The sequence below is a fragment of the Numida meleagris genome, chromosome 4, assembly GCF_002078875.1.
Source record: "Numida meleagris isolate 19003 breed g44 Domestic line chromosome 4, NumMel1.0, whole genome shotgun sequence".
In the NCBI taxonomy this organism is placed as follows: domain Eukaryota; kingdom Metazoa; phylum Chordata; class Aves; order Galliformes; family Numididae; genus Numida; species Numida meleagris.
Window position 1 is genome coordinate 95,209,810 of NC_034412.1, and position 23,544 is coordinate 95,233,353.

Genomic DNA, 23,544 nt, shown 5'->3' on the forward strand with positions numbered 1-23,544 from the left:
GAAGCCTACCCCTGCTCTTCAAACTGCACAACACAAATTTGGGTTCAATGTAAGTGTTGGCTTCAGATTAAAAAACAAAAAGAAACCGTTCTGAAACACAACCAAACTTTTTCTTCCACCCGCACGCTTTTCCTTTTCTTTTCATCCTCACCAAACTCTGGCCTGCGTTTTGGGTTCTTGACAATGGTGAGGTTGCCAGCCCAACTTTGCATGCTGAATGAGCTTCTCAGAAGCAAAGAAAAAGGCAGTTCTGGGAAGTCTTGGATGTCCCTTTTCTTTACAGAGGAATAGGTAGGCAACCAAGCTGACAAAGGCCAGATGTTAGACACTTGGGGTTTACAGGCAAGCCAGTGTGGATTAACCAAATTAGAAATCAGTCCATTGTGGTGGTTAAATGACGTGGGTTTTGTGATGTGAGCTGGGGAAACAAATGGAACAGCCGTGTGTAAAGAACTGAAATCAGAGAGATCACAACATATGGACATGAAAACCTGTATGGGACAGTTTTTCTCGCCATGCCCTTCTGTGTTAGAGTGATCTTAGGGCAAGAACTGGCTTCAGAATTTTTTCTGATCTATCTTTTGTGCCTGCAGACACATGATAATGAAGTACCATCAAACGTGTCATTGCTCTGAAACTGCTCTGCACATCTTTGGCTTGGACAAGATGACCTTGGTACATCTCTTCCAGCTCAAATGATTCTATGATCTTCTGCTACATTTGTGGGAATGGTACTTCACCAGTAGATATTATTTAAAGCATAACACACGCTTGTTTTATATCCCTTAAGATGGAAGATCTTCCTTCAACGAATCATGAGTAGACCAAGTCAGTGCCTCGTAGCAGATATTAGGGGGAAAAACAGAGTCTTTGGAATGGTCTTCCCCTCTGGCATCTTCACTCAGGTTCTACAGTCAGTCATGCCAAGGGGGTTTCCTGGAAAGGCGAGGTGCAGGAGCTGATATGACTTCCCCAGGGGTGAGAACTTCTAGAGCTGAGACCCAAACACTAATCTCTTTAATTCCAGATCAGCGCTTCACCATGAGATAATTATTCTGTTTGATTAATCCACAAAATCCCTGTAAAGCCATAATGCTGTGTACACACTGAGGAAACCAGCTACAAGTCCTCCTTTGAGCATCTAAGAGCCATTTGCTGTCCCTGACACCTTTCTGCTTGAACTGCCCTTTGAATACAAGTGCACGCACCCTGGCCTTACTCTCATCTGATCATCAGGGCTGAAAAGCTCCATGTATTGCTTGTTATTCATTATTTTCACCTAACCGTGAGTAGAGTTGTGTTTGTGAGGCTTAGTTTCCTGAGGATCCAAGAGTGGTAACAGAAGACAGCCTGCCTTTACCAGCCCTCCTGTCCCAAGGAGCCTTTTGAACCATCGAGCAATTGCAGCCGCCTTCGAGAAACTTCAAAGTCTTCACATTTTGCCAGTGCTGTGAAAATTGAGCGGCGGGGAGGTCGAGTGGGGAGATCAGAGCGCTTCTCAGGTTTGATGGTGTTCTGTAGTGTAGATTGGCTTCTTCCCTGCTGCCAGGTCATCCACGTCTGTAGGACGACACCAGCTTCCCGCTTGAGGTCATAGCGTCACCAGCACCGTGTGGGTGATCTTGGGCAGTTGTTTTGCCCCTCTGCTGCTTTAAACTCTTAGGGAATGTGTGGATGGCTTCTTTGTACACTCAGAGGCACATGCTGCCTCTTTTACAGGCATTAGCAGATTTACTGCCAGCAGCTCGCGAATTTAAAACGCTGTAAATGCTGTCAGTGCCCCACGGCTGGAGACCCTCAAGTATCTAACGCACCACGCTGCAAGCTGTGAAATTGAAAATTCAGCGCAACTTTAATGCTTTTACATGGTAAGCAGCAGAACTAATGAAGCTCAGCATGCTAATGAGGGAGGTATTTATCGTCAAGTGCAGAGCTGCTAGGGAGTAGCCAGCGTTCAGCTTCACCCTTGGAACCCTTCTGGGAGGCTTGCAAGCAAGCTGCATTGCAGCAGAAGGAGCGTTGCCAGCGGTCCTCCAAAGGGATTCCTGGTTCAGGAGAAAAAGCACAAGTGGAGGAGCTCCACGGAAGTGGCCCAGAAAATAAAATCCCGTGTATCATTTATAAAGGAGCTTAAGTAAGGAAAGAGTTGATGTGGAACTGATTGCTCTTTCCGGGTAGAAAATGAAGATGAAACTGAGAAGAGGCCCAAGGCGGTGGTTTGCCTCTGGGATAAGGGAGATGCTAACAGCTTACGGTAGCAGTTGGGAGTATCCAAAAATATTGGCATTTCCATGATGGAGAACCCCTCCCTTCTCCAGTGCTGCTCATGGGAGTCGCTGTCATCCCTTAACTTTAATTGGAAAATGTCAATCTGAGTGAACGTGTTGCTTTTAACCTTCTCTACGCTTGGATGAAAAGCATTTAGAGCTAGAAACTGGCATTATTGTCTGCCTGGAAATACTGACTGGAGGAGGCTTCGCTGAGAGGAAAGGCTCTTTTCTAAAGGCAGGACTTGAGAAATACGCTGGCTTTTATTTTTGTTTTTATTTCTTTCAGGTTTTGCATCATAGGGGCTCTCTGGGAGGGAGGAACCGTTCACACTTTTTGTATTTGTCATCTGGGAGGTTTAAATTCTCCATCTAGAATGGAAAGGGGATTACTCGGGAGAATTTTGCTTGCAAGGATGGCTGTCAGTGGGACAAAGCTCCCGTCCGAGAGGGTGTGGTGGCTTCTGTGGCTTTGTATTAATTACCAGCAGCCCCAGGAGGCAGGGTTAAGGACAGCAAACCTCAGCCTTGTGTGGTCTAACAGCTGAAAGACATGGAGCCGAGATAGACTCCTGAGCTTCTGTCTGAGTAGAGCAGGGCGGCCGATGGTTTTAGTTTAGATACCCTGAGCAGTGAAGTGCGCATCCACAAACCAGCCCACACAAATTCTGCTTTAATTGCTTCGCATCTCCACATCGAGCTTGGGATGAGCTTAATTTGTTTCCAGCAAGAACACGAAATTCCGGCTGAACCGCATCGTGCAGAGCTCGGAGCCGCGCGTTGACGCGGCGTTGGTTGGGAACACGAAGAGTTCGAAGAGCGTGCTGGGAAATCACAGCAACCAAGGCCTGCTGGTTCCAAACCTGAGTCCTCTGCGAGCACAGGGCTCTACAATTATAGCAGCTTTCCCGGCTCAGGAAACGAATGCTGTGACTGCTGTATTCCTGTGTGTGATATTTATGACACACAATGTTATCTTTGTAATTGTTACGTCTGCTTTTATGTAGTGCAATTAGGGTGGAGCTGAGGTTAATGCTAATGTCAATCGTTTTCATGTTCCTAATTTAGACTCCAAATGCTTTCCTTCGGTAGTGAGTGAGTAACAAAAATTATTCATGCTATTGTCCTGCTGTCACATCTGTGATGCGGGGAGATGGCAGCAGAAATCACCCCAGTCCTGGGTTTGCCCATTGAAAAGATCTTGCACGTGAGCTCTGGAGTGTTCTCCTGCTTGAACCATGTTGAGAAGTCCTCTGGGTCTTAACAGATGGAGCTGCTGTGAAACCAAGCCCTGTGCTTCAAGAGGCATCCATCAGGAGGGACTTTGATCCAACTGAATTTTTGCTGAGGCACAGGAACTAATTATGATAGACTCGTTCAGAGAAGCTCACCTCTGATGTCATCATGGCCTTCCTTCACCCTGAAGTGTTCTTTTCTGAGATGTGGATTATGCTGGAATTTTTGGGAAGTGTCTGGAATCTAATGCAACGTTGATGGGTGTGTGGTTGTAAGGATGTTTTCTCCCCTCCTAACTTCCATGAGTTGGACTGTGTCTGATCACAGATTTTATAGAAAATACTAAATTAAAAAAAAAAACCAAAATTTTTCAATAAGCTCAAAAAAATCATTGTTTAAATATGTATGTATCAAACGCTTACATAGAATCATAGAATCAGTAAGGTTGGAAGAGATCATTCAGATCACCAAGTCCAACTCCAACCCATCCCACCATGCCCACTGACCATGTCCCTCAGTGCCACATCCCCGTGGTTCTCCACCACCTTCAGGGATGATGACCCCACTACTCCCTGGGCAGCCTTTGCCACTGCCTGGCCGCTCTTTTGGAGAAGAAATGTCTCCTCATATCCAACCTGAACCTCCTCTGGCACAACTTGAGGCTCTAACCTCTCGTCCTGTTGCTGGTGTGCCTGCTCCTAAGTTCCTTCTACTCACCAAAGCTGGAGAGCTAGGAATGCCATGCTTTCTTAGCATTGGCTGAAGGATGCCTGACTCAATGAAAAATGAAGAGTTTAGGAGATTGACCTATTTATTCAGATGAGTGTGGTGAGTATAGCTGAAGGGGAAGGGAGTTGCTATGATCTCCAGGACGGGGTCTCTCCAGTTTTATGGGAGATGGGAGTTAGGTTACTGGTGTCCTCAGCTTCCTAATGAGTTGAAATGCCTATTTTTGTACCAATTTAAAGTTAAAATTATACTGAAGGCCAATCAGCTTGTTTTTCTATCAACAGCAATTCTGCAGCCATCTTCTTTGGCTGGTTGCAAAAGAAACGCACGCAGCCATTTTGCTGATGATCAAACATTTGCTTTTCCTGCAACTGAACGAAAGGAGCACCAGAGTTGGCTGAATTATGAAAGAAGCAACTTCTAAGAGTGATCTTCATTTTGTGCTTCCCCAGTTGAGGGCTCCAAGCCTTTCACAAAACTAAGATGCGTCCCATGGGGCCAAAGCCATCCTGGGGTGGTGGTTTGAATGACTTAAGTATCTTTTTTCGGTCTGATTTGTGACTAGCTTTAATTTATTGCCTCCTCTGTAAACCACAGATATGTTTGTCATTTGCAATTACATGGTAGGGGAAAAAAAAAAGAAAAAAAAGCTTTATTTGGATTTTTAATTCATTCTTTTCTCTTTCCCTTGGCGTTTGGTGCAGTGAAATCTTTTCATGAGAGAGCTGGATTGAAATAGCTCCTCAAATGCCACGTGAGAGGCGGAGGTGGTGCAAGCCCAAGGATAATAATGAGTTTTATGCCTTTGTTGAGGCTGATTAATGCAATTTTCAACCAACTCTATTTTGTATGGAATATTTTAAAATTGGAGCTTTTTTTTTTTTTACCCTATAAATCCTCCTCCTATTTTATTTTAGTTTTTACATCTTAAATTTTACCTACGAGAGGTGAACTTCAGGTTCTCTTTCCCAAAGCTGCAACGACAGTTGGCATGGTGCATCCAAAGCTGAAGGTATCCACTCTACACCTAACATGGTACCTGGTGATGGGGTCACCAAATGCACGTAGAACAAGGCTTCTTGTTCAGTTGTTTTAATGTGACTTTAAAATCCGTATGTTGGAATTTTGATGCCTGTGTGACAGTTTTTCTGTTTTGCTTAACCGAATCTGGTAGATTTGTTCTCAGAAAGAGCAGTTGGTTACTGGCACAGGCTGCCCAGGAAAATATTGGAGTCACCATCCCTGGGGATGTTAAGAACTGTGGAGATGCGGCACTGAGGGATATGGTCAGTGGGCATGGTGGGATGGGTTGGGGTTGGATATGGGGATCTTTGAGGTCTTCTCCAGTCTCAACAACTGTATGATTAAATGTTCATTTTTGAAATGGAGAGAAAATTGTGGTACAAAGCCAGGTTGATGGTTTAGTGACAAAATACTTTGAACAGATTCAGCGAGTGAGCTTTCACATTGCAGTCGGTCAATCTGTCGCCAGGGCAGGGAGCATAACGTTACGTAAGTGGTTCTGTAAGGTTATTCGGGGTCCAAAGAAGGTGCACTCTGCTGTCTTCCCAAAAAGTTTTATTTTGCAGAACTCTCATTTTGATGACTTTCAACTGCAGCGTTGGCTTAGTAGTGATTTCAAGAAGATGTGGTGTCTGGGTGCCAGCTCTCATGGGGACTGTAGACATAGTGCTTGCAGTAATTGGGCTGCAAGCAGTGGGAAAAGTGGGACTGGTCATGAATATTTTATTCAACTTCAAGAATGTAGTACTGCGATTGCTTTCCCAGCGCTTGTGCAAAAATAATGTATGCCAACATTAACCACAGTGGAAATGGGAGAGGGTTTAGTGGGAGCAAACCAAGTTCTCTCTAGGCCATTATTATAGGAGCTTAATCATGTTTTTTATTAGGAAAAGCATTGCTTGGGTTTCCTTATGTTTTCTACGTTGCTGTGATCTGGAGCTGTTTGGGGCGGACTGCACATAGCGTGCCTTAAAACCCTTCTGCCTTATGCACGGGGCAGCCTGAGCTGGTGGGTGGCACCCAGCCCACGTATGGAACTGTACGGGCTTCAAGGTCCCTTCCAACCCAACCATTCTGTGATTCTATGATTCTACGACCCTGTGAAGCTGTCGGTACTTCTGATGCCCTTAGATGTTCTCATCCTCTGAAGTTTAAAGGTTTCCGTGCTGCGTTTAGCAAAGGACTTCAGGACTGAAATCTGCAGGTCTCTTGGCAGCGCTTGTGTTCCAGTCGGAACGGAGTTAATCACCGTGGTGCATCGGAAGGAATAGTGAAAGCCTTTGCTCGTAAAATGGGAGTGAAAAATAAATCAAGTTGATTTTTGCCACAGCGTGATGGTATGGCTGGAAAAACCCATGTGGACCACAAAGATAATGGGAGCAGCGCTGGGTTGTATTTAAACAAACGCTGCCATTGCCTTTTTTATCAGATAGGGAGAATTGCGTGGGAAGAAATAGAGTCCATGTGCCTCTATCAAGAAATCCTTTAATAGGTTTCACCCAATATTTTCACGGTGAATTGCGATTGCGGGAGAGATAAGATGATAGAGCTTAAAAAATAGCCCGAGGTCCCCGTGTGAGGGACGGCGAGCTGGGTGTTCATGATCCATGCAGGGTTAGCGCCCGGCTGTTTGCTTATGGGATGCAGAGCCGTCGGATGGAAGAGGTGGGGATGCCAAAACTGGGAGGAGCGTTGATGCACGGCGATGCAAGCTGCTTCCTGAGCGGGACGCCGAAGGGATGGACGGATTCTGTAGGCACTTCAGGTTGGGAGTCGTATGGGAGCACCGTCCTTCCTATTGCTGACTGCGTTCCCTTTTTGCTGGGCGATATTTGTTATTTCACTTGGCTTATAACTTCCTCGTCGGCGCACGGGGGTGTGGGAGGGGGAAGGAAATGACACTCGCTTTCTTTGCAGGGTGGTTTGAAGATCTGCAGATGAAAGGCTTGATGCAAGAGCCGGGTGTTAGTGGAAGCGATAGAAATAAAAGGACTTTGGGAAGGAATTCCTGCAGGGTACAGCAGGTGAGGTAACCTGAAACCCAGCACTCGGAGCGCTCAGGAAGATTGCAACCTAGCCAGTTTTGCTTCGTAATGTCCTGCACCATGGAGAAGAGCCTGGTGCTTTTCTCTTTCGGGTTTGTCGTGGTCGGGCGGCACTCCCGAGCTCTTCTTCCTGGAGAGGAATGGTGGGAGCTGGAGGTAAACGCGCTTTGTTTGCACAGTCACAGAGCCCTGCTTCCCTTGTTGCTCAGCAGGAAGCGGGCTGCTTGGTGGCAGGGCCGGCCCCGTTTGCTCGACAGCGCTCTGACAAAGCCGTGTCCACACCAAGTCCTGCTGGGAAGGGCTCCGTCGCCCCTAAGCACTCCCAGATTTCCCCCAAAGCGAGCCAAAGCTTTCTAACCTCACCCCGAGCCTTGTTTTTTCCCCACGACACCAAAAGAACAATTAAAAAAAAAAAAACCCAAAAACTCAGCCGTTGCCTGCTTCTTTTAATACTGTTATCTAAAATGTGGCTGTCACACCCACCAGCTTCCTTTTTGGTTGCTGGTTCTCGGCGTTGCTGAGCTCGGGGTGCCTTGAATAAAGCATTTTGTGCTGGGACATGGCAGCGGCAGGCTTTCCTACTGACATGACCAGACTCTCAATGTGACATTCAGAGCTTTAAAACACTGCAAACAGCTTTCCCACAATGGCTGGTGTTGTTCAAAGGGCGGCATAAATAATCGAGAGGATTTTTTTTTTATTTTTTTTTATTTTTTTTATTTTTTTTGCAAGGAGAATGAAATCTCCGCGGGCTTTGCCTGCGAGGCAGCAGGCTGTTTGCACTGACAGCGCAGGGAGAGTGGTGTTTGGTGGAGGGGAATGTGAGAAAAAGGGTGAAATCAAAAGGAGGGGACTTCGTGTCGCGATCTGGAAGGTGCTGGGATGACGGAACCTCTGTTTTCTTGTATGCCCCTTTTTCTGCGGTGAGTTCAGTAGTTCCCTCACGCAAATTGTTGTGTGCTTATGCCATAAAGCCAGCCTGTGATGCTATAAGCTTTGACTGATCACTGGGTACTTGGAAAGGTAGGGTCATTGGGCAGTGGGCATGGTGGTTGTGGGTGGGTGGTTGGACTGGATGGTCTCCGTGGTCTTTTCCAACCTTAATGATTCTATGACTCTAGAACAGGTAAGATAGTTAGTGGATACCTCTCTAACCAGTGTCTTTAGGGCAGGATCGTGTTGCTCAGGACTTTATCCATGTGGGTCCTGAAAACCTCCAAGAACGGAGGTTGCACAGCCTCCCTGGGCAATCTGTTTCCCTCCTCGACCAAACTGATGTTGGTAAGGTTTCTCCCTGTAGTTTGGATGTCTCTTGTTTCTGGACGGGGCAGGAACCTTGGGGAGGGAGGGCACAGAGAATGCAGAGACACTGAATGCCTTCTTCATTTCTCACTGCCAAGGCTAGCCCTCAGGAACCCCTGGTCTCCCATGCCAGAAAGTCTGAAAAGAGGAAGATTTCCTTTGGTTGAGAAGGATCAGGTTAGAAGTCATTTAGGGAAACGTGGCATCCACAAATCCATGGGCCCCAATGGGAGCTGGTCAGTGCCATTGCTGGACCACTCCATCATCTTGGAAGGGTCATGGAGAACAGGAGAGGTGCCTGAGGGCTGGAAGAAAACCAATGTCACCTCGGTCTGCAAAAAAGGGCCAGAAGGAAGACCCAAGGAACTACAGGCCAGTCAGCCTCACCTGCATCCCTGGGCAGGTGATGGAAGAGCTCGTGCTGGAGGCCAGCTCTAAGTATGTGGAGGAAAAGAAGGTGATGAGGAGTAGTCAGCATGGATTCACCGCTGGTAAATCCTGCTTAACCAATCTGATAGCCCTCTGTGCGGGGACAGCGGGCTGGTTAGATGAGGGAAGAGTAGGAAATGCATTTTTCTGAGAATTCCTTGCTTCCTATCTTGCCATGCATTCATGCCACCCTAGCAGTGATGCAATGCTGCTGCTGTGATGCCAGCATCCTCTCTCAGTGAGGCATTTTTTGGTGCTGTGCCCTGAATGTGGGGCAGAGAATTGCTGATTTTATTCTTTCCTTTCCAACACGATTTGGAGTATTTTTCTGTTCTTCCTTGTAATTCGTTAAAAAAGTCAAGAGCATCAAGATTAGAGCAGCTGCTTTCTTGGTAATTTCTCCAATATTATGAGTACGATAAACTATAATACATTCATTTTGCGTACTGAATATGTACGCTGAGGACAAAGCTTTTGTGCTTCGTTTTGACTCAGATCAGCTCCAGCCTCATCCATTAACATTACTCCTTCCTCCAAACAGACCTAAATTACTTATAAAAAGAGAAACCTCTCCAAAACTAAGCTTAAACTGGAAAAGGGAGCACGGGGTGGCTGCGGCCGTGGCACACTCATCCCGATGCGTGCCGTGGGTACAAATGAGGCCGGCGGTTTTGTCCTGCTGATGGATTAGGCACAGTTGCTACTGGTTACCTACGCGGCTTATGCCTGCAGGGCTCTGCCTTTCAGCTTTCCCTCCCCGAAAGCAGAGCCGGGGCTGGGAACTGGACGGGGTGGCAGCGATGGGGTGCCACTGAGATCTTCCACTTTGCACTCGCACAGCGTCCCTTATTGTCACTTATGGGGCAGTTCCGTAGTTACATACCCCAAGAGCATCCAGGGGAGGGTCAGGCTGGGTGTTAGGAAAAGGTTCTGCCCCAGAGGGCGGTGGGCATGGAACAGGCTGCCCACCCTGAACTGCCAGAGCTCAAGGAACATTGGGGCACTGCTCTCAGCCATAGGGTTTGGATTTAGGGTGGTGCTGTGTGGAGCCGGCGGTTGGACTCGATGATCCTTGTGGATAGGAAAGGGCAGGGTGACACCCAGCACCCGTTGTGCTCAGGTTGGTTTCCCCATGAAAATAACCCAAGCGTGGAAGCTCCTGCATCCCACCCACGCTTCCTGCACAACTTCTGATTAAATAGTGTTGACGGGCCCAGCTCCAGCCTTACCATATGGTAAGCTTTTATCCATCCTGCCAGTGTTGTCAGGTGAGGTGCTGGCACTGGCTGCCCAGAGAGAAGCTGTGGGTGCCCCATCCCTGGAGGTGCTCAACAGCAGGGTGAATAGGTCTGACCCATCCAGCCTGACCTGGTGCCTGATCTAGTGGTTGGCAACCCTACTTGCGGCAAGGGGGTTGGAACTGAATAATCCTTAAGATCCCTTCTAACCTAAGCCACTGTATGATTCTGTATGATTTCTTTGTCTTTGAGCGTAGAGCTGGAGAGCAACCACTGCTCCCTTGCTTTGCTCCAGGCAGCCATATCCTCCTCATCCTCTTCTGCTGCCAGAGATACCTGCAGCCCTTCCTTGGTGCCCATCTCCAGCTTGCAGCTCTGCACTACGCTGGGGATCATTTCTTAAGCCATGTTGTGCAATACGGAGCATGATCCCACACGCACTTTGTGAAAGCAGAAGAGGATTTTGTGTGTTGCGTTGGAAAATCAAAGCCGTGTTTGGGGGAGCTTGTGGTCTGACAATCCAGTCGGACAAGCTCAGCTCTCCCTGCCATTTAAATATACTCTCCCAGAATTATAATCGTGCCTGGCTCCATAGCTATGGTTTAACTCTTTAGGAGGGTGCAGGGTTTCCCTGCTACCAACTCATTTTCCTCCTTGGAGAAAAGGAAAAGCTCTGGATGCGTGTGCACCACCTCCTTGCTCATCTAGAAAGCTTTTCCAGCTGCATTGTGACCCTAGAGATAATCTGGAACATTCCTAGCCAGCTCAGGGGGTTCTTTCCTCCCCACCTGCCTTCTTGGAGCTTCCCAGTGCTGTCTGGAAATGGGATTCTGGCTCTGAGCGGTTTTTACCCTTATGAAGCCCAGAAGTTCCTCTGCATCTTGGAGGTTGGCAGCATGATGTTGTCTTGGCACCTTAGTTATGTTTTCCTAGAATCATATTCATTCTAATGGACAAAAATGGGAAGGGAAGAAGAATAGATATGGGAGAACAACATGTGTTTGTTTGTTAATGCTACAGGCCAGTAGTGCATCCTGAAAAAGGAACCCAGTCTCCTTTTTTCCCATGCTTGGAGCACACCTAGGAGGTGGGAAACAGATTTCCTTTTTCCGTAGCAACGTGAGGATTTTGTTGCAGTTGCAGGTCCTGGCAGCCTGGTCACATCTATGCAATGAACAAGCTCCTGCCCTTGCAGACACATCCCACTGCCCAGCCTTGGTGAGCATCTCGTGCCCGATCATCCATCATATGATCTGCAGAAAGCAAATTTCACTTCCTCGGTGCCTAATAAATGCAGAAAAAAAAAGATGATATAGGGGAAAAAAAGAAGCACATTTAGCCCTGTCCCACTGCTGCGTCAGGGGAACCTGTTGGTGTTCCTGTTTAATCCTTCACCCTCATGCCTCCCACGTGTTTGTCTCCAGGAGAGCCTCCAGGTGGGCTTGTGTTATACAGGGTACGGAATTAGGTGGTTGAGTGTCTTCTCACCTCTTAAATACAAGGCTGCTTGCTCATAGGGATGGCAGCAGGACAGAATCTCAGGCTCAGGAACACAGGATAGAGCAGCCACTGCCCCAATTCTTCCCCAGCTGCAAAAGCAGGCAAGATTGTTTGGTGTAAATCTTCTGCCTGTCCTGCCTGCTGGAAAAACCCCTAGTGGTACCAACTGGTGCTTGCCTGCATCACGTTCACAGCTTAGAGACTTCGACATTTGGCTTACAGAGTTCAAAAGACAAATCTTGAGCCTGTCGGTGGGAGTCTGATGCGTGGCAACTTTGCTGCTGATTTATTTGTAAGTAGCTGAGATCACAGAATCATAGAATGGTTTGGGTTGGAAGGGACCTTTAAGATCACCTAGTTCCATCCCCCCTGCTATAGGCAGGGACACTGAACAAACCATAGAAGCGAAGACAGGAATGGGGTGCCCGGGTGGGGAGGCAGTGGTTTAAGCAGTCCTGGTTGGAGCCTTGCTTTCAGCTGGGGGAAGGACATGAGCAAATTTGCACTGAAAATACCTGGTTTTAAATGAAAAAGAAAACCCAGTCAACTCATCCCAACCGTTTAAAGCAGCACTTTGTACTTTTAAACAAGGAGTACAAAGATACTGAGAAAAGATACAAAGATCCAGAGAGGCCAGCCACTTCTGCAGGCCCTACACCAGTGAAACAAAGCAGACACCCCTGAACAAGACCAAGCCCTCCTTCGTGTGGTCGTCTTAAGGCTGCAGGGGATTATAGTGATGGATTACAGCGAAGCCCCGCAGCTGCGTGCAACATCTGGCCCCGCAGTTCCATCGTAGATTTTCCATCCACGGAGAGGTTTTGTCCATGACTTTTGACTCCAGTTTCCATCTCCAGGCTTAACACCGTGCATCCAGAGGTTGCAGAATTCCCATGGTGCGACTCCTCGTGCAGCGTTGCAGGGACCTCGCTACCGGCGTGATGAGTCCCATAGGTTTTGCCCTGCTGTCCTGCCAATAGCAACGTCTCTAGCAGAGCTCTCGCAGCTCGTCCAAAGAATCTGCTTTGGGGTCTCCAGAAATTTACCCTATAGGCCCTTTGTAATGTTTTTGTAAGCCCTGTAGTGAGATGGCTGTTGCTTTCGAACCCGATGCACGTAAAGATTTTATGCTGTAATTCTCCTGATCTCCAGGTCCATGAAGATCCCATGAAGGTATCAGGTCTGCGTGTCTGCTCAAGACTGAATTTCCTCCAGCCTACAAGCTGCGGCAAAGTGAAACATAGAATCATTGAGGTTGGAAAAGAGCTCTGAGATCCCCAAGCCCAACCCCAACCCATCCCACCATTCCCACTGACCACGTCCCTCAGTGCCACATCTCCATGGTTCTGGAACACCTCCAGGGACGGTGACCCCACCACTCCCTGGGCAGCCTGTGCCAGTGCCCGACCACAATTATAATGTTGTAACCAGTGTCTGCAGTGGGAGTGCTGGAAGAGCCAGTTCCTTGTGTTTTGGAGATCCTGATAGGGCAACCTCTACCATACGTGGGGGTGTGTTGTTCCAAGGCGGTTATAAATAAATGTAAGCAAACCCTTCTTGTTGATGGGGCCTCGTTCTATAAAAAAAGTGGGCGAATTTACTCACAAGCTTCCATTTGTTTGGACAGCGCATCTAAAAGCAGAGTCTGATGGTCAAACCCACAGGTGAGAGTCTTCCATTGCAATGGTTGGGTGCGAGTGCCAGGAGTGAAAACCCTTTTCCCAGGTGCTGTGGCTTATTTTGCTCGCTGCTTTCAGCCTTCCTTTCCGTTGAAGCCGAGGTTAAGTCGGAACACCATGGAGCTGCCCAATGGGGAACCCAGTTTAGCGCTGATGACGGGGATGAAAGACCTCGCCATGCCGAACCCTTTGCCCGACAAAAGGTGCTGGGGAACGTTTATGGTGGCCATAAAGGACTCAATGCTCTTTGAGCAGCGCCGACACGCCGCGGCGGCTCTGAACTTGTGACCCAGAGGAGCAAAGCACAATATCCCGGCTCCAACAATGCCGTATTTATATCCAAAGCTCAGAAATCCATCTGCGCGGAGGAATGAAGAACATCCTATTGCTGTCTGAAGCTATAACCATTTTTAGAAATCTGGCTGGGGTTTGTTTCTCGCTGCAGCTTCCTGGAGGGCTGCTCCGCGTCCCTGCCCCGGGTCCGTGTGCGAGAGGCTGCAGGAAATCGCCGCTGGATGAGCTGCATCACAAGGGTCTGCCTCCACAACAGGGCTTGGTGCAGCCCAGGGGGCTGGAATTGAGGGATAAGAGGCAGAGCTGTCAGCCTCGTTTGCTCCTGGATGGCACCAGAGTCAGGAGCTGTGCCACCATCCCCGCTGCAGTCCGTGTCCTCATTGCGCTGATGTCACCTCGAGCTGCCCCCAGTCAACCTGGAGCATGGGTGTGCAGGGAGGATGGCTGAGTCATGTGTTTTTTTTTTTTTCCTTCGTATGTATTTATATTCATTAAGGAAGTCTAAAGAGGAAGAGGAATTAAAAGGCTGCAAATGTTTTCCTGGGCTAGGCATGGGACCTTAGCTACTGCACTGGACATAACCCCTTGTCATCAGCTCTGACACCCGTGGCACAGAGCTCAGGGGGACTGTGCCGTCCCCAGATGCATTCAGGTGGGGTCACAACTCCTGTGCGTACCTCCTAATAGCCAGATGTCACCCAGGTTGGTCTGTGTGCCAGTACTTGCCCCTCAGCTCTCTGGATGAGGCCCTGAGCGGCCTGAAGTAGTGGTTGGCAACCCTGCCCATGGCAGGGGTTGGAACTCGATGATCTCTAAGGTCCCTTCCAACCCAAGAAAATGCAAGGGAACGATTCCTGTGTGCACACGCAGATATGGCAAGGGAAGGAAAGCAGGAATGTTTGCCAAGGGAAACGATCTTGCTACGCAGAGTGTTTTCTTTATAGATTGGTTTCACCCCTCGTTCAGGGTACGTCATTGAGTTTTGAAGGTTGGAACCCTTCTCTTTTTATCTCTGGGTGTGTCGTTGCTGCAGACTCTTATCAGGTGCATGGCAGTGAGCTAAGCCCTTCCAACAAAATCCTTGCACATAGGCTTGCGTGCTGGTCAGGGCTCGGCGTCTGCACCATTTTATTGCGGGATGTATGTCCCAGGGCAGCTGAGGATGGCTGAATGGAGGTTAGAAATGCAAGCAAGGATGTATGGGAGCGCTGGCACCAAAGCGAAGTGTTAGCTGCCTTGCTTCGGAGCATAGTAAAGATTTACCTTCTGCAAGCTGCCAGCTTGCTCAGTTGTCAGGGAGGCAGCCAGATGCTTGCTTTCCTCTCGCCTGCTTGTTTAGCTTTGACATGCTTTTTGCTCAGATGAAAGGAGAAACATCAACAGGCGAAGCTGCACGGAGTGCTGGTGCTTGGTGCTGTCATGCCTGCGTGGGGGTACTTCCAGTGCGGTGAAAGTGCAGGTATAGTAAATACACCTTTTTTTTTTTTTTTTTTTTTTTTTTTTTTTTTTTTTTTTTTTTTTTTAACAAGGAAGAAGATAACAATTGGATGCTGTCCCATTTCAGAGTAGCAATTGTTTGCCAGACTTGAATTGCAGGAATTGGCGCAGTGAGTCGGAGCAGCGGCTCGTGCCATTAACTGGCTGCGCGCTCCACGTCGGGCTCCATGAGAAAGAAGCAACTGCAGAAACTGCTTATGAAACTCTTCAGCGGGGCGTGTTGTGATAGGACAAGGGGAAATGGTTTCAAACTAAAAGAGGGGAGGTTTAGACTGGATAAAAGGAAAAGGTTATTTACAATTAGGGTAGGGAAGCACTGGCACAAGTTGCCCAGAGAGGCAATGGGTGCCCCATCCCTGGAGACATCCAAGGTCAGGCAGGATGGGGCTCTGAGCCCCTGATAGAGCTGTGGGTGTCCCTGTTCACTGCAGGCAGTGGGACCAGGTGGCCTTTAAGGGTCCCTTCCAACTCAAACCATTCTTTGTTTCTATGACCTGCATTGCTTCGTAGAGGGGCAGAGATGGGTTTGCAATAACTCATTCCTATTCCTACTTAACTGTCTTGTGTTTCAAGATGGGAAAAGGAAAAACACAGCAAATTGTACTCAGTGAGCGTGGTGGGGATGGGCTGACAATTGGACTTAATCTTAGTGGTCTTTTCCAACCTTAAGGCTTCTGTGACTCTGTGATTCTATGTACGGAGTGCCCCCGATTTTGGCATGCCGACCCCCCCATCCTTCGAGTATTCCCAACCTTGGAGGCAGCCCTCGATTTCACTTCCCTGCACTACCTCATTTCTATTCCTGCTTCCTTTGCCTCGGGTTGCTTTTGGTTTGCTGTGTCTGGCTGCGCACAGCAGCGCCGGTCGCTTTGATCGTCAGTCCTCCAGGTGCCTCCATGGGATTTTGTGCTGTTTGCAGCCCGCGGGGTGCTGGGGGTATGCCCTGCCTCCGTGCCACAGACATGCAGCTTCTGGGCGCTCCAGAGGAACATCTTTTGATATTTATAATATCAAAGGGGCAAAGAAATGCAAGAGTGCAACAGCACCGAGGCTGAGGGCGTTGAGCAACCTTTCACCTGGGCTCGCTGTTCCTGGGCTGCTTTGGTGTTTAAGCACTGTTGTTCTCTGGAAATTCATCATCCTTCTACTTCGTGCTGCACAGAGCGCATTGTATTTGCTCTCACCTGCGGCGCGATAAGTGTTACCATATGCTTTGCCCAAACTTGATTATTTTTATTTATTTTTTTTCAAGCGCTTTTAGTGGTAGCTTAGTGCTCGGCGCTCTTCTGCAGTGTGTGCAGAGCCAGGCAGAGTGCCAGCGCGTCTGTCAGAGGAAATACTCCTGGCTGGATCCTGGAGAATAGGAGCTCGAATTCCCTCTGAAGTGAGAGAGCTCGATTCCCACAGGTAGGATTTTTCATCGTAATGATCCCACTTGGCAGCTAAATTAGTAACTGGTTTAGGTATGAAAATTGAAAGGCTTCGGGAGCTCCCCTGGTACCAGCTGGGAGGAGCAGAACCCACAGCCCTGCAGAGGATCTCATCCTGCTGAGGACGGCTTGGGTCTGTATGGTAGGTTTGATAAAACAGGGAAGATTTGAGTCTCCTACCCTTTATTTTTCTTGCGTTCACATCAGCGTTTGCACCCCGGTGGTTTATTTTTCTGGCAGCTTCCCCCTGCCTCCATCCATAGATCATCAGCCTGCCTCATGCATCACAATGGGGATAGGGTGGAATCTTTAGGAAGGAGTATTTCAGGCGGAGGAAATGGCAGTGTGGCAGCAATCCTTGCAGGTCTCCTCGCCCCTTTTCTCCTCCCCATTTGGGTTTGCTTTGAGGAGACGTGCCCGGTGGACTTGCAGAAAGCCATCCTCCTCTTCCTCCAGCTCACTCGTGGCTCCGTCCCGGAGGATCGTGGCAGACTGCAAACACACTGAGCACAATCTTACAGTCTAAATCAGCATAATGACGCCGCCTCATTTATGCTCAAATTGTCCTAATTTATGTGTGTTGATACGTATGATTACACCAAGCACGGGGAGAACTGCGTCCTGTTGCAACACAGGCATAAAGCTGCCTGCGCCACGGAATGCTTGAAAGATCCAAAATTTGCTCTCTCTGCTACTAAAATGTCCGTCTTTGTGTCGTGTTGCCCCCAAAGCTCCAGCAGCATTGAGGGGTGCACAGCAGGAGTAACCCGCGGCAGGAGGCGGGAGAATAACAGATTCCTGTACTGAGATTTGTATGGATTAAAGGCAGCTTTAATTTCCCTTGGAACACTTGGCTTTCAGGTGGATTACGCAGGCGGTGGGATTTGGGCTGTCTAGCCAGCTAATACCTGGCTTACTGCTACTTTAATTATTTTAATAAGGGACGGAGCAGCTCGATAACTGTAGGCCACTTTTGTCAACCCCATATGAGTGGGGAGCAAATCTTAAGCATTTCAGCGTGCAACGTTATTTAGCGTTAAGTGTTCTTGAATAACAAACCTGCTGGCATCGTCTGAAGTTTGGATATTAGGAGACATTTCTTCTCTGAAAGAGTGGTTGGGCATTGGCACAGGCTGCCCACGGAGGTGGTGGAGTCACTGTCCCTGGAGGTGTTCAAGAACCGTGGGGATGTGGCACTAAGGGACATGGTTGGTGGGCATGGTGGGGATGGGTTGAGTTTGGACTTGGTGGTCTTAGAGCTCTTTTCCAACCTTCATGATTTGATGATTCTGAGTCTCAAAGCACTTTCTAACTGGGGTCCTTCCTGAGCTTGTATTCCTCCTTTCATAAAAGAAGTGACATCGGCCGGTAAAATTGTTCCATGATGATGAGGATAGTCCAGCACACAAATGACCAGCTTGAGTGAAGCTCTAGTTTTGGACGCCCACTTGCAAGTGTTGGTTCCCATGGCTTCCTTCCAACCAAGATATTCGATGATCCATGATTCTGTAAGCGTGGTTGCACTCTCTCCTGACACACCAGGCATTGCCAGTCATTGGACCTTCTGTTGGACCATCCCCTCTCCAGGGGATGGAGCCTGCAGACGAGATGGCAAGCACACAGCTCTTCATCTTCCACTTGCTTAAGAAAGCATGCATTCACCTGCTTCTTAGCAGTAAAACTAATTTTTCATTGAATCTAAATAAAATACAAGAATGTGAGAATCATATTGCCCCTCACCAGCTCAGGGCCACATCCGTGGCCTTGAGCACCTCCAAAGATAGGGCACCCACAGCTCTCAGAGCAGCAGTGCCAGGGCCTCACCACCCTCTGAGTAAAACATTTCCTCCTAACATCCAACCTAAATCTCCCCTCTTTTAGTTTAAAACCGTTCCCTCTTGCCCCTTCATAACTGAAGCTCTTTCTCCACCACCTTTGAGTTACTGCATGGGTTGGATCAGTGTTGGGTTTCCCCATGCTCTGGGTCTTGGAAAACTGAACATTGGTTGTAGAAAATGGAATCTCCTTCCTATAGGCGACGCATCTTCCTTTCTGTTGATGTGCTGTGAGAGTGAATAGATATTTACCTGGCTGAATTGTTTGCAAGCAGTCGTGGCAGCCAGGTGCAACCCTGTGTGCAGCCAGAGCTGGGGGAGCACAAAGCAGTCCCCTCCTCTCAGTTCTGTTGTACATTGGCTCTTTGGAAATCACATTGTCTCTGTGATGGCTGTGTGACTAACATCTAAAATGTAGCTGCAAGATATTCTTGTGAGTATTTGTAACACGAGATGCTCCTACTGTTACGTACGTGACAGTGCATGTCTGCACTGTGCTCTGTACCTGTCAGAAGGAGAGGGTGCATGAGTCACAGCCATCTGAAAACAGAGCCTGCTCTAAAACCTATTCAGACGTGTTGCATCGACTTTGATATGCACTTGGATTGCGGCCCTCGATGTTTTGCTTTCATTCTGTCTTTGCATTTGCTTTGTTTCATTACCTTCCAGCATGGTTTTTTCCTGTTGGCTGCATCCTGGAAGGAGATGTGAGTGTCCACTGCATGTGTCTCGCTCCAGGCTTTGTACAACTCAGCTTCATGGCTGATTCTCTTTCAACGCTCAATGCAACATCTTGAGATGCATCATAGAACCGTTTGAGTTGGAGGATATCTTTAAAGGTCATCTGGTCCAACTTCTCTGCAATGAACGGGGACATGTGCAGCTCGATCTGGGTGCACAGAGCCTGGCATCTTTGAAAGAATGAATAAGTTGTCCATGCGAATATCAGTAGCAATGTTGCACGCTGAAACTTCTTGAGCACCTCCAGGGACTGTGCCTCCACCACCTCCCAGGGCAACCTGCTCCAATCTGCTGCTGGGTGTCAAAGGGAATGGTTTCTGGATGGGCACAGCAGTGCATGCTCAGTCATGTGGGATCGCACCCCAGACCTCAGTGGGGTCCATCTGAAAGTGTTTGTCTGACACTAAATGTTGCTGGTTGGGTTGAGCAGCCATTCTGGCCAGCATCAGTGACCTTGATGAAGGAGTAGAGTCCACCCTCAGCAAGTTTGCTGGGAGGATTGGCAGACACACCAGAAGGCTGTGCTACCATTCAACAAGACCTGGGCAGGCTGGAGAGTTGGACAGGGAGGAACCTGATGAGGTTCAACAAGAGCAAGTGTAGTCTTGCACCTGGGGAGGAATAACTGCATGCATCAGTACAGGTTGGGGGATGAGCTGCTGGAAAGGAGCTCTGCAGAGAAGGACCTGGGGGTCCTGGTGGACAACAGGTTTGCCATGAGCCAGCAGTGTGCCCTGGTGGCCAAGAAGGCCAATGGGATCCTGGGGTGCATTACAAACAGCGTGGCCAGCAGGGTGAGGGAGGTGATTCTCCCCTCCTCTTCTCTGCCCTGGTGAGGCCACACTTAGATACTGTGCCCAGTTCTGGGCTCCCCAGTTCCAAAAAGACAGGGATCTCCTTGAAGGAGTCCAGCAGGGGGCCACAAAGATGATGAAGGGCCTGGAGCATCTTGTGTATGAGGAAAGGCTGAGTGACCTGGGTCTGTTCAGCCTCAGAAGACTGAGAGGGGATCTGATCAATGTTTATAAACATGTAAAGGGAGGTGGGAGGGAAAGGGATGAGGCCAGGCTCTTCTCAGTGCTGTGTAGCAATAGGACAAGGAACAGTGGCCTCAAACTTGAACATAGGAAGTTCTGTACTAACATGCAGAAGAATTTCTTTATGGTCAGGGTGACGGAGCACTGGAACAGGTTGCCCAGAGAGGTGGTGGAGTCTCCTTCTGTGGAGATGAACTCAAGACCTGTCTGGACACTGACCTGTGCGACCTATTGTAGGGAACTGCTTTAGCAGGAGGTTGGACTCAGTGATCTCTTGAGGTCCCTTCCAACCCCTGCAATCCTGTGATTCTCTACTCAGAGCCAGCATGATCGCCTGCTCTCATTGCTTTGAAAGTCCTGGTTCTATTACACCCAAAAAAACCAGATTTTTTTCTTCTGTAGAGGTAAAAAGCATTCTGTGTGCCCATCAGATTGAAGTGCTGAGACTTGTCTAATGGAGCCAACCCTTGAGGCAGGTGAGGAGCAGCAAGGAGATCACCCAGGGCTTGTGCTGAGTTCCTCAGCTCCTTGGCATCAGGTGGCCTCAGAGGCTGGGAGATGTCGACAGGGGGAAAAAGAAGCATTCATTCAGTTAAATATATTCAACTCCAATTTTAGAATTGCTTCAGGTGTCTAATTTCATACTCCCTACATCACCTCACAGAATGGGATTAAGGAAAGGAGGGCTTGGTCCTGCAAGGAGCCTGCTGCTGCGTCAGAGCTGATGTAGGGCAGCAAACAGATGCAGAGAGCCTTTGGGCTGCACTGGCCCCATAACCTGTGTCTGGGGATGCTTGGATTTGGGGAAACCCATGAGTACATGGCCACCAGAAATCGTGGTGATGGATGTGCTTCTTTCCTTGGGGTGGGAAAAGATGAACATGCACTGAACCTCTGCATTCTCATGGGAGCCCAAGATGACTGTGGTGCCTCTACTAACATAAAAATGATCTCTCTACTATTTCTACCTGTGGACCCTCCTAAACTTTATATTTTTATATTATCTCAAATAGTAAGTGAAGCTGTGAACGTCAGAGTCTTTCTCAACTGTTGCTGCTGATCTGTAATTTCTTTCCACTGACCCTGCCCTAAAGTACTTTAACCCTACAGACTTGCTTTCTGTGTTTAAAACTTCTCATTTTTTTCCTTCCTTCTGTCCCCACACGTGTCTCTAGCTTGGCCAGTAATGAAAAATGTCATTCTGCATATAGATAAAACAAAGTGAAATTGCCTTGCTGGCAGCAGTAGTAATTTTGTTTTGCAGAGATCTTGCTGAATTGTAACTGTTTGGTATTAAAAGCTTGGTGTTTCTGGTTTGTTTGCAGGGGCAGCGCTGGAAGAACCTTTATGGGCTCCTAATGACATGCAGGTGGACGATTTGCTTACGATAATTAAGGTACGAAGCATCATTATTAATTGTGGCATCTTGGAATGCGCTGTCTCTAAAATGGAGCTTCCCGGTGGCAGACCAGTCATCGTTCTATTTTAGGGCTCGGTACACAACGACGGCAATTTGGAGTGGCATGAAGGCAATAGCTTGTTGTTTTAGAGCAAAGTGTCCCTTTAAACACAGGGGGAAGGGAAATCTTATTTAAGAATTACCTGGGAACACAGCTAAGTGGAAAAAATCCGACTTCCTCCCCCAAAGGATAATAAGGTCTCTGTTGGCGTTGTGTTGGAAGGGGCATGACTCCTGTTTGGGAGCACTCAGCACAGGGATTTTTTTGTTCTGCTGAAGCCTAGTGGTTGGGTTGGAAGTCAGGTTCTAACTTCCCATTTGAAAAAAAAAAAAAAAAAAAAAACAACAAAAAAAAACAAACACAAACCCTAAAAATATGTTTTATGAGTTTATTTTCACCATCTTAAACTTCTGCGGAAAGCTGGTCAGCCTCCAAATGTGGTAAGGGAGTACTCCGTTCTTGATTAATGTAATAGAGGAAAATCCCTGATCTTAAAAGCAATGAGCTATTGGGCAAAACTGGGAAAGGAAATGCAAGTGTGTACAGCTTGCTCTGCCTTCTGACTGTAGATAGGCTTCAGGATCCTCTGCGCACTCCTGAGCTCTTCGAACATTTCCAATTGTGAGCTTGAAAAAGTTCCAGGCTCCGGGTTCCCACCAGCATGGCCAACCCCCTCAATGTGCCCATGCCCAACGTGAAGCCAGGTTTGGTGGTGCGATGGATGGGACCAACGTCATGGCTTGGATGATCATAGAATCTTAGAATCACCAAGGTTGGAAAAGACCTACAAGGTCATCCAGTCCAACCATCCACCTCTCGCCAGTAGTTCTCCATGATGCATTTGTGAGGGCTGTAAATGTTTAACAAAGCATTCTGAGTGAATTTGGAGCGTGTTATATCTATAGGCCGTTCACAGCTGCGCTACTTTATATCGTAATTGGGGTTTAAGCTTCTTCTTAGCCCCTGTGGAATTAGTGGTTTGCTTGTTTAGTGTTGCTGGGTAGTTTACTGGCAGAGGAGTTGGAGGGAGAGGGGGAAATTCAAGCCGTAACAAGAACAAATTCTTTTAATGCAGGTTTATGGATCTCAGATGTATCTGTGCTTTTTGTTTGGCTTGCGATAAGATGCACTACTGTGGAATTTGCTTGGAGCAGGGATTTGCATGAATTATTATTTCTTACAAAATGAACATCTGTGCAAAGCATTCTCCTTGTGTTCCTCAGTACCGGAGCGCCGTTGAGAAGGGTTTGTGTGCCCGGGTGCAGTGGTCAGCAAAAGCCAAGTGCTTGGGGGAAAGCAAGATGTAGTGGTTGAAACAAAGCTGCTGAAATCAAGGGGAAAACTGCTTCCATACTGGGAGGACTGGGCTGTGTGACAGCATCCTGATGCGTGTGTTTATTTTATGCGCTGACCTCTTTCCTTCTCATCCCAGCATGATTTTTAAAAAGCCACATCCCCCGGTTAGGGGGAGCCCGGGACAATTATGTTTGACCTCTCGTGGAGTTCAGCTCCATCGCTGGAAGGAACAACCCCATCAATGGCAGGAACTGCTGATTGAAACAGCATGGCCCAAAATACATGGGAGATGGGAGTAAACAGTCATTATGGATGGGCTCTTGATTTTGCACTTAGAGCATTTCATCTGAAGGGTTTTCAGTTCTCGTGGAGAGATCTTCCTGTAAATTCCTAATTAAGCACATTAGGTACGGTGTCATCAGTCTGTCTTCTGAAAGCAAGAAGCTGACGTTTGGAAGAAACCTTCGAGCTGCAGACTCAAATTATCCAATATTTAAAATGATGGT

General features: G+C 48.0%; 1 protein-coding gene across 3 annotated transcripts in view; it reads left to right on the top strand.

The window, feature by feature from the left end:
- Positions 1-23,544, top strand: part of PTPRA (protein tyrosine phosphatase, receptor type A) — a 99,631-nt gene that overhangs the window by 24,562 nt on the left and 51,525 nt on the right. The window contains exons 1-2 of one of the 3 annotated variants that reach the window (XM_021393999.1): positions 6,960-7,020; positions 21,608-21,678. In XM_021393999.1, the coding sequence (XP_021249674.1) occupies positions 21,646-21,678 (33 nt within the window). In that variant the 5' untranslated portion in view covers positions 6,960-7,020; positions 21,608-21,645. Of the gene's footprint in view, positions 1-6,959; positions 7,021-16,625; positions 16,647-21,607; positions 21,679-23,544 lie in introns of those variants that run through there. The other 2 variants (XM_021394001.1, XM_021394000.1) reach the window with 2 other exon arrangements.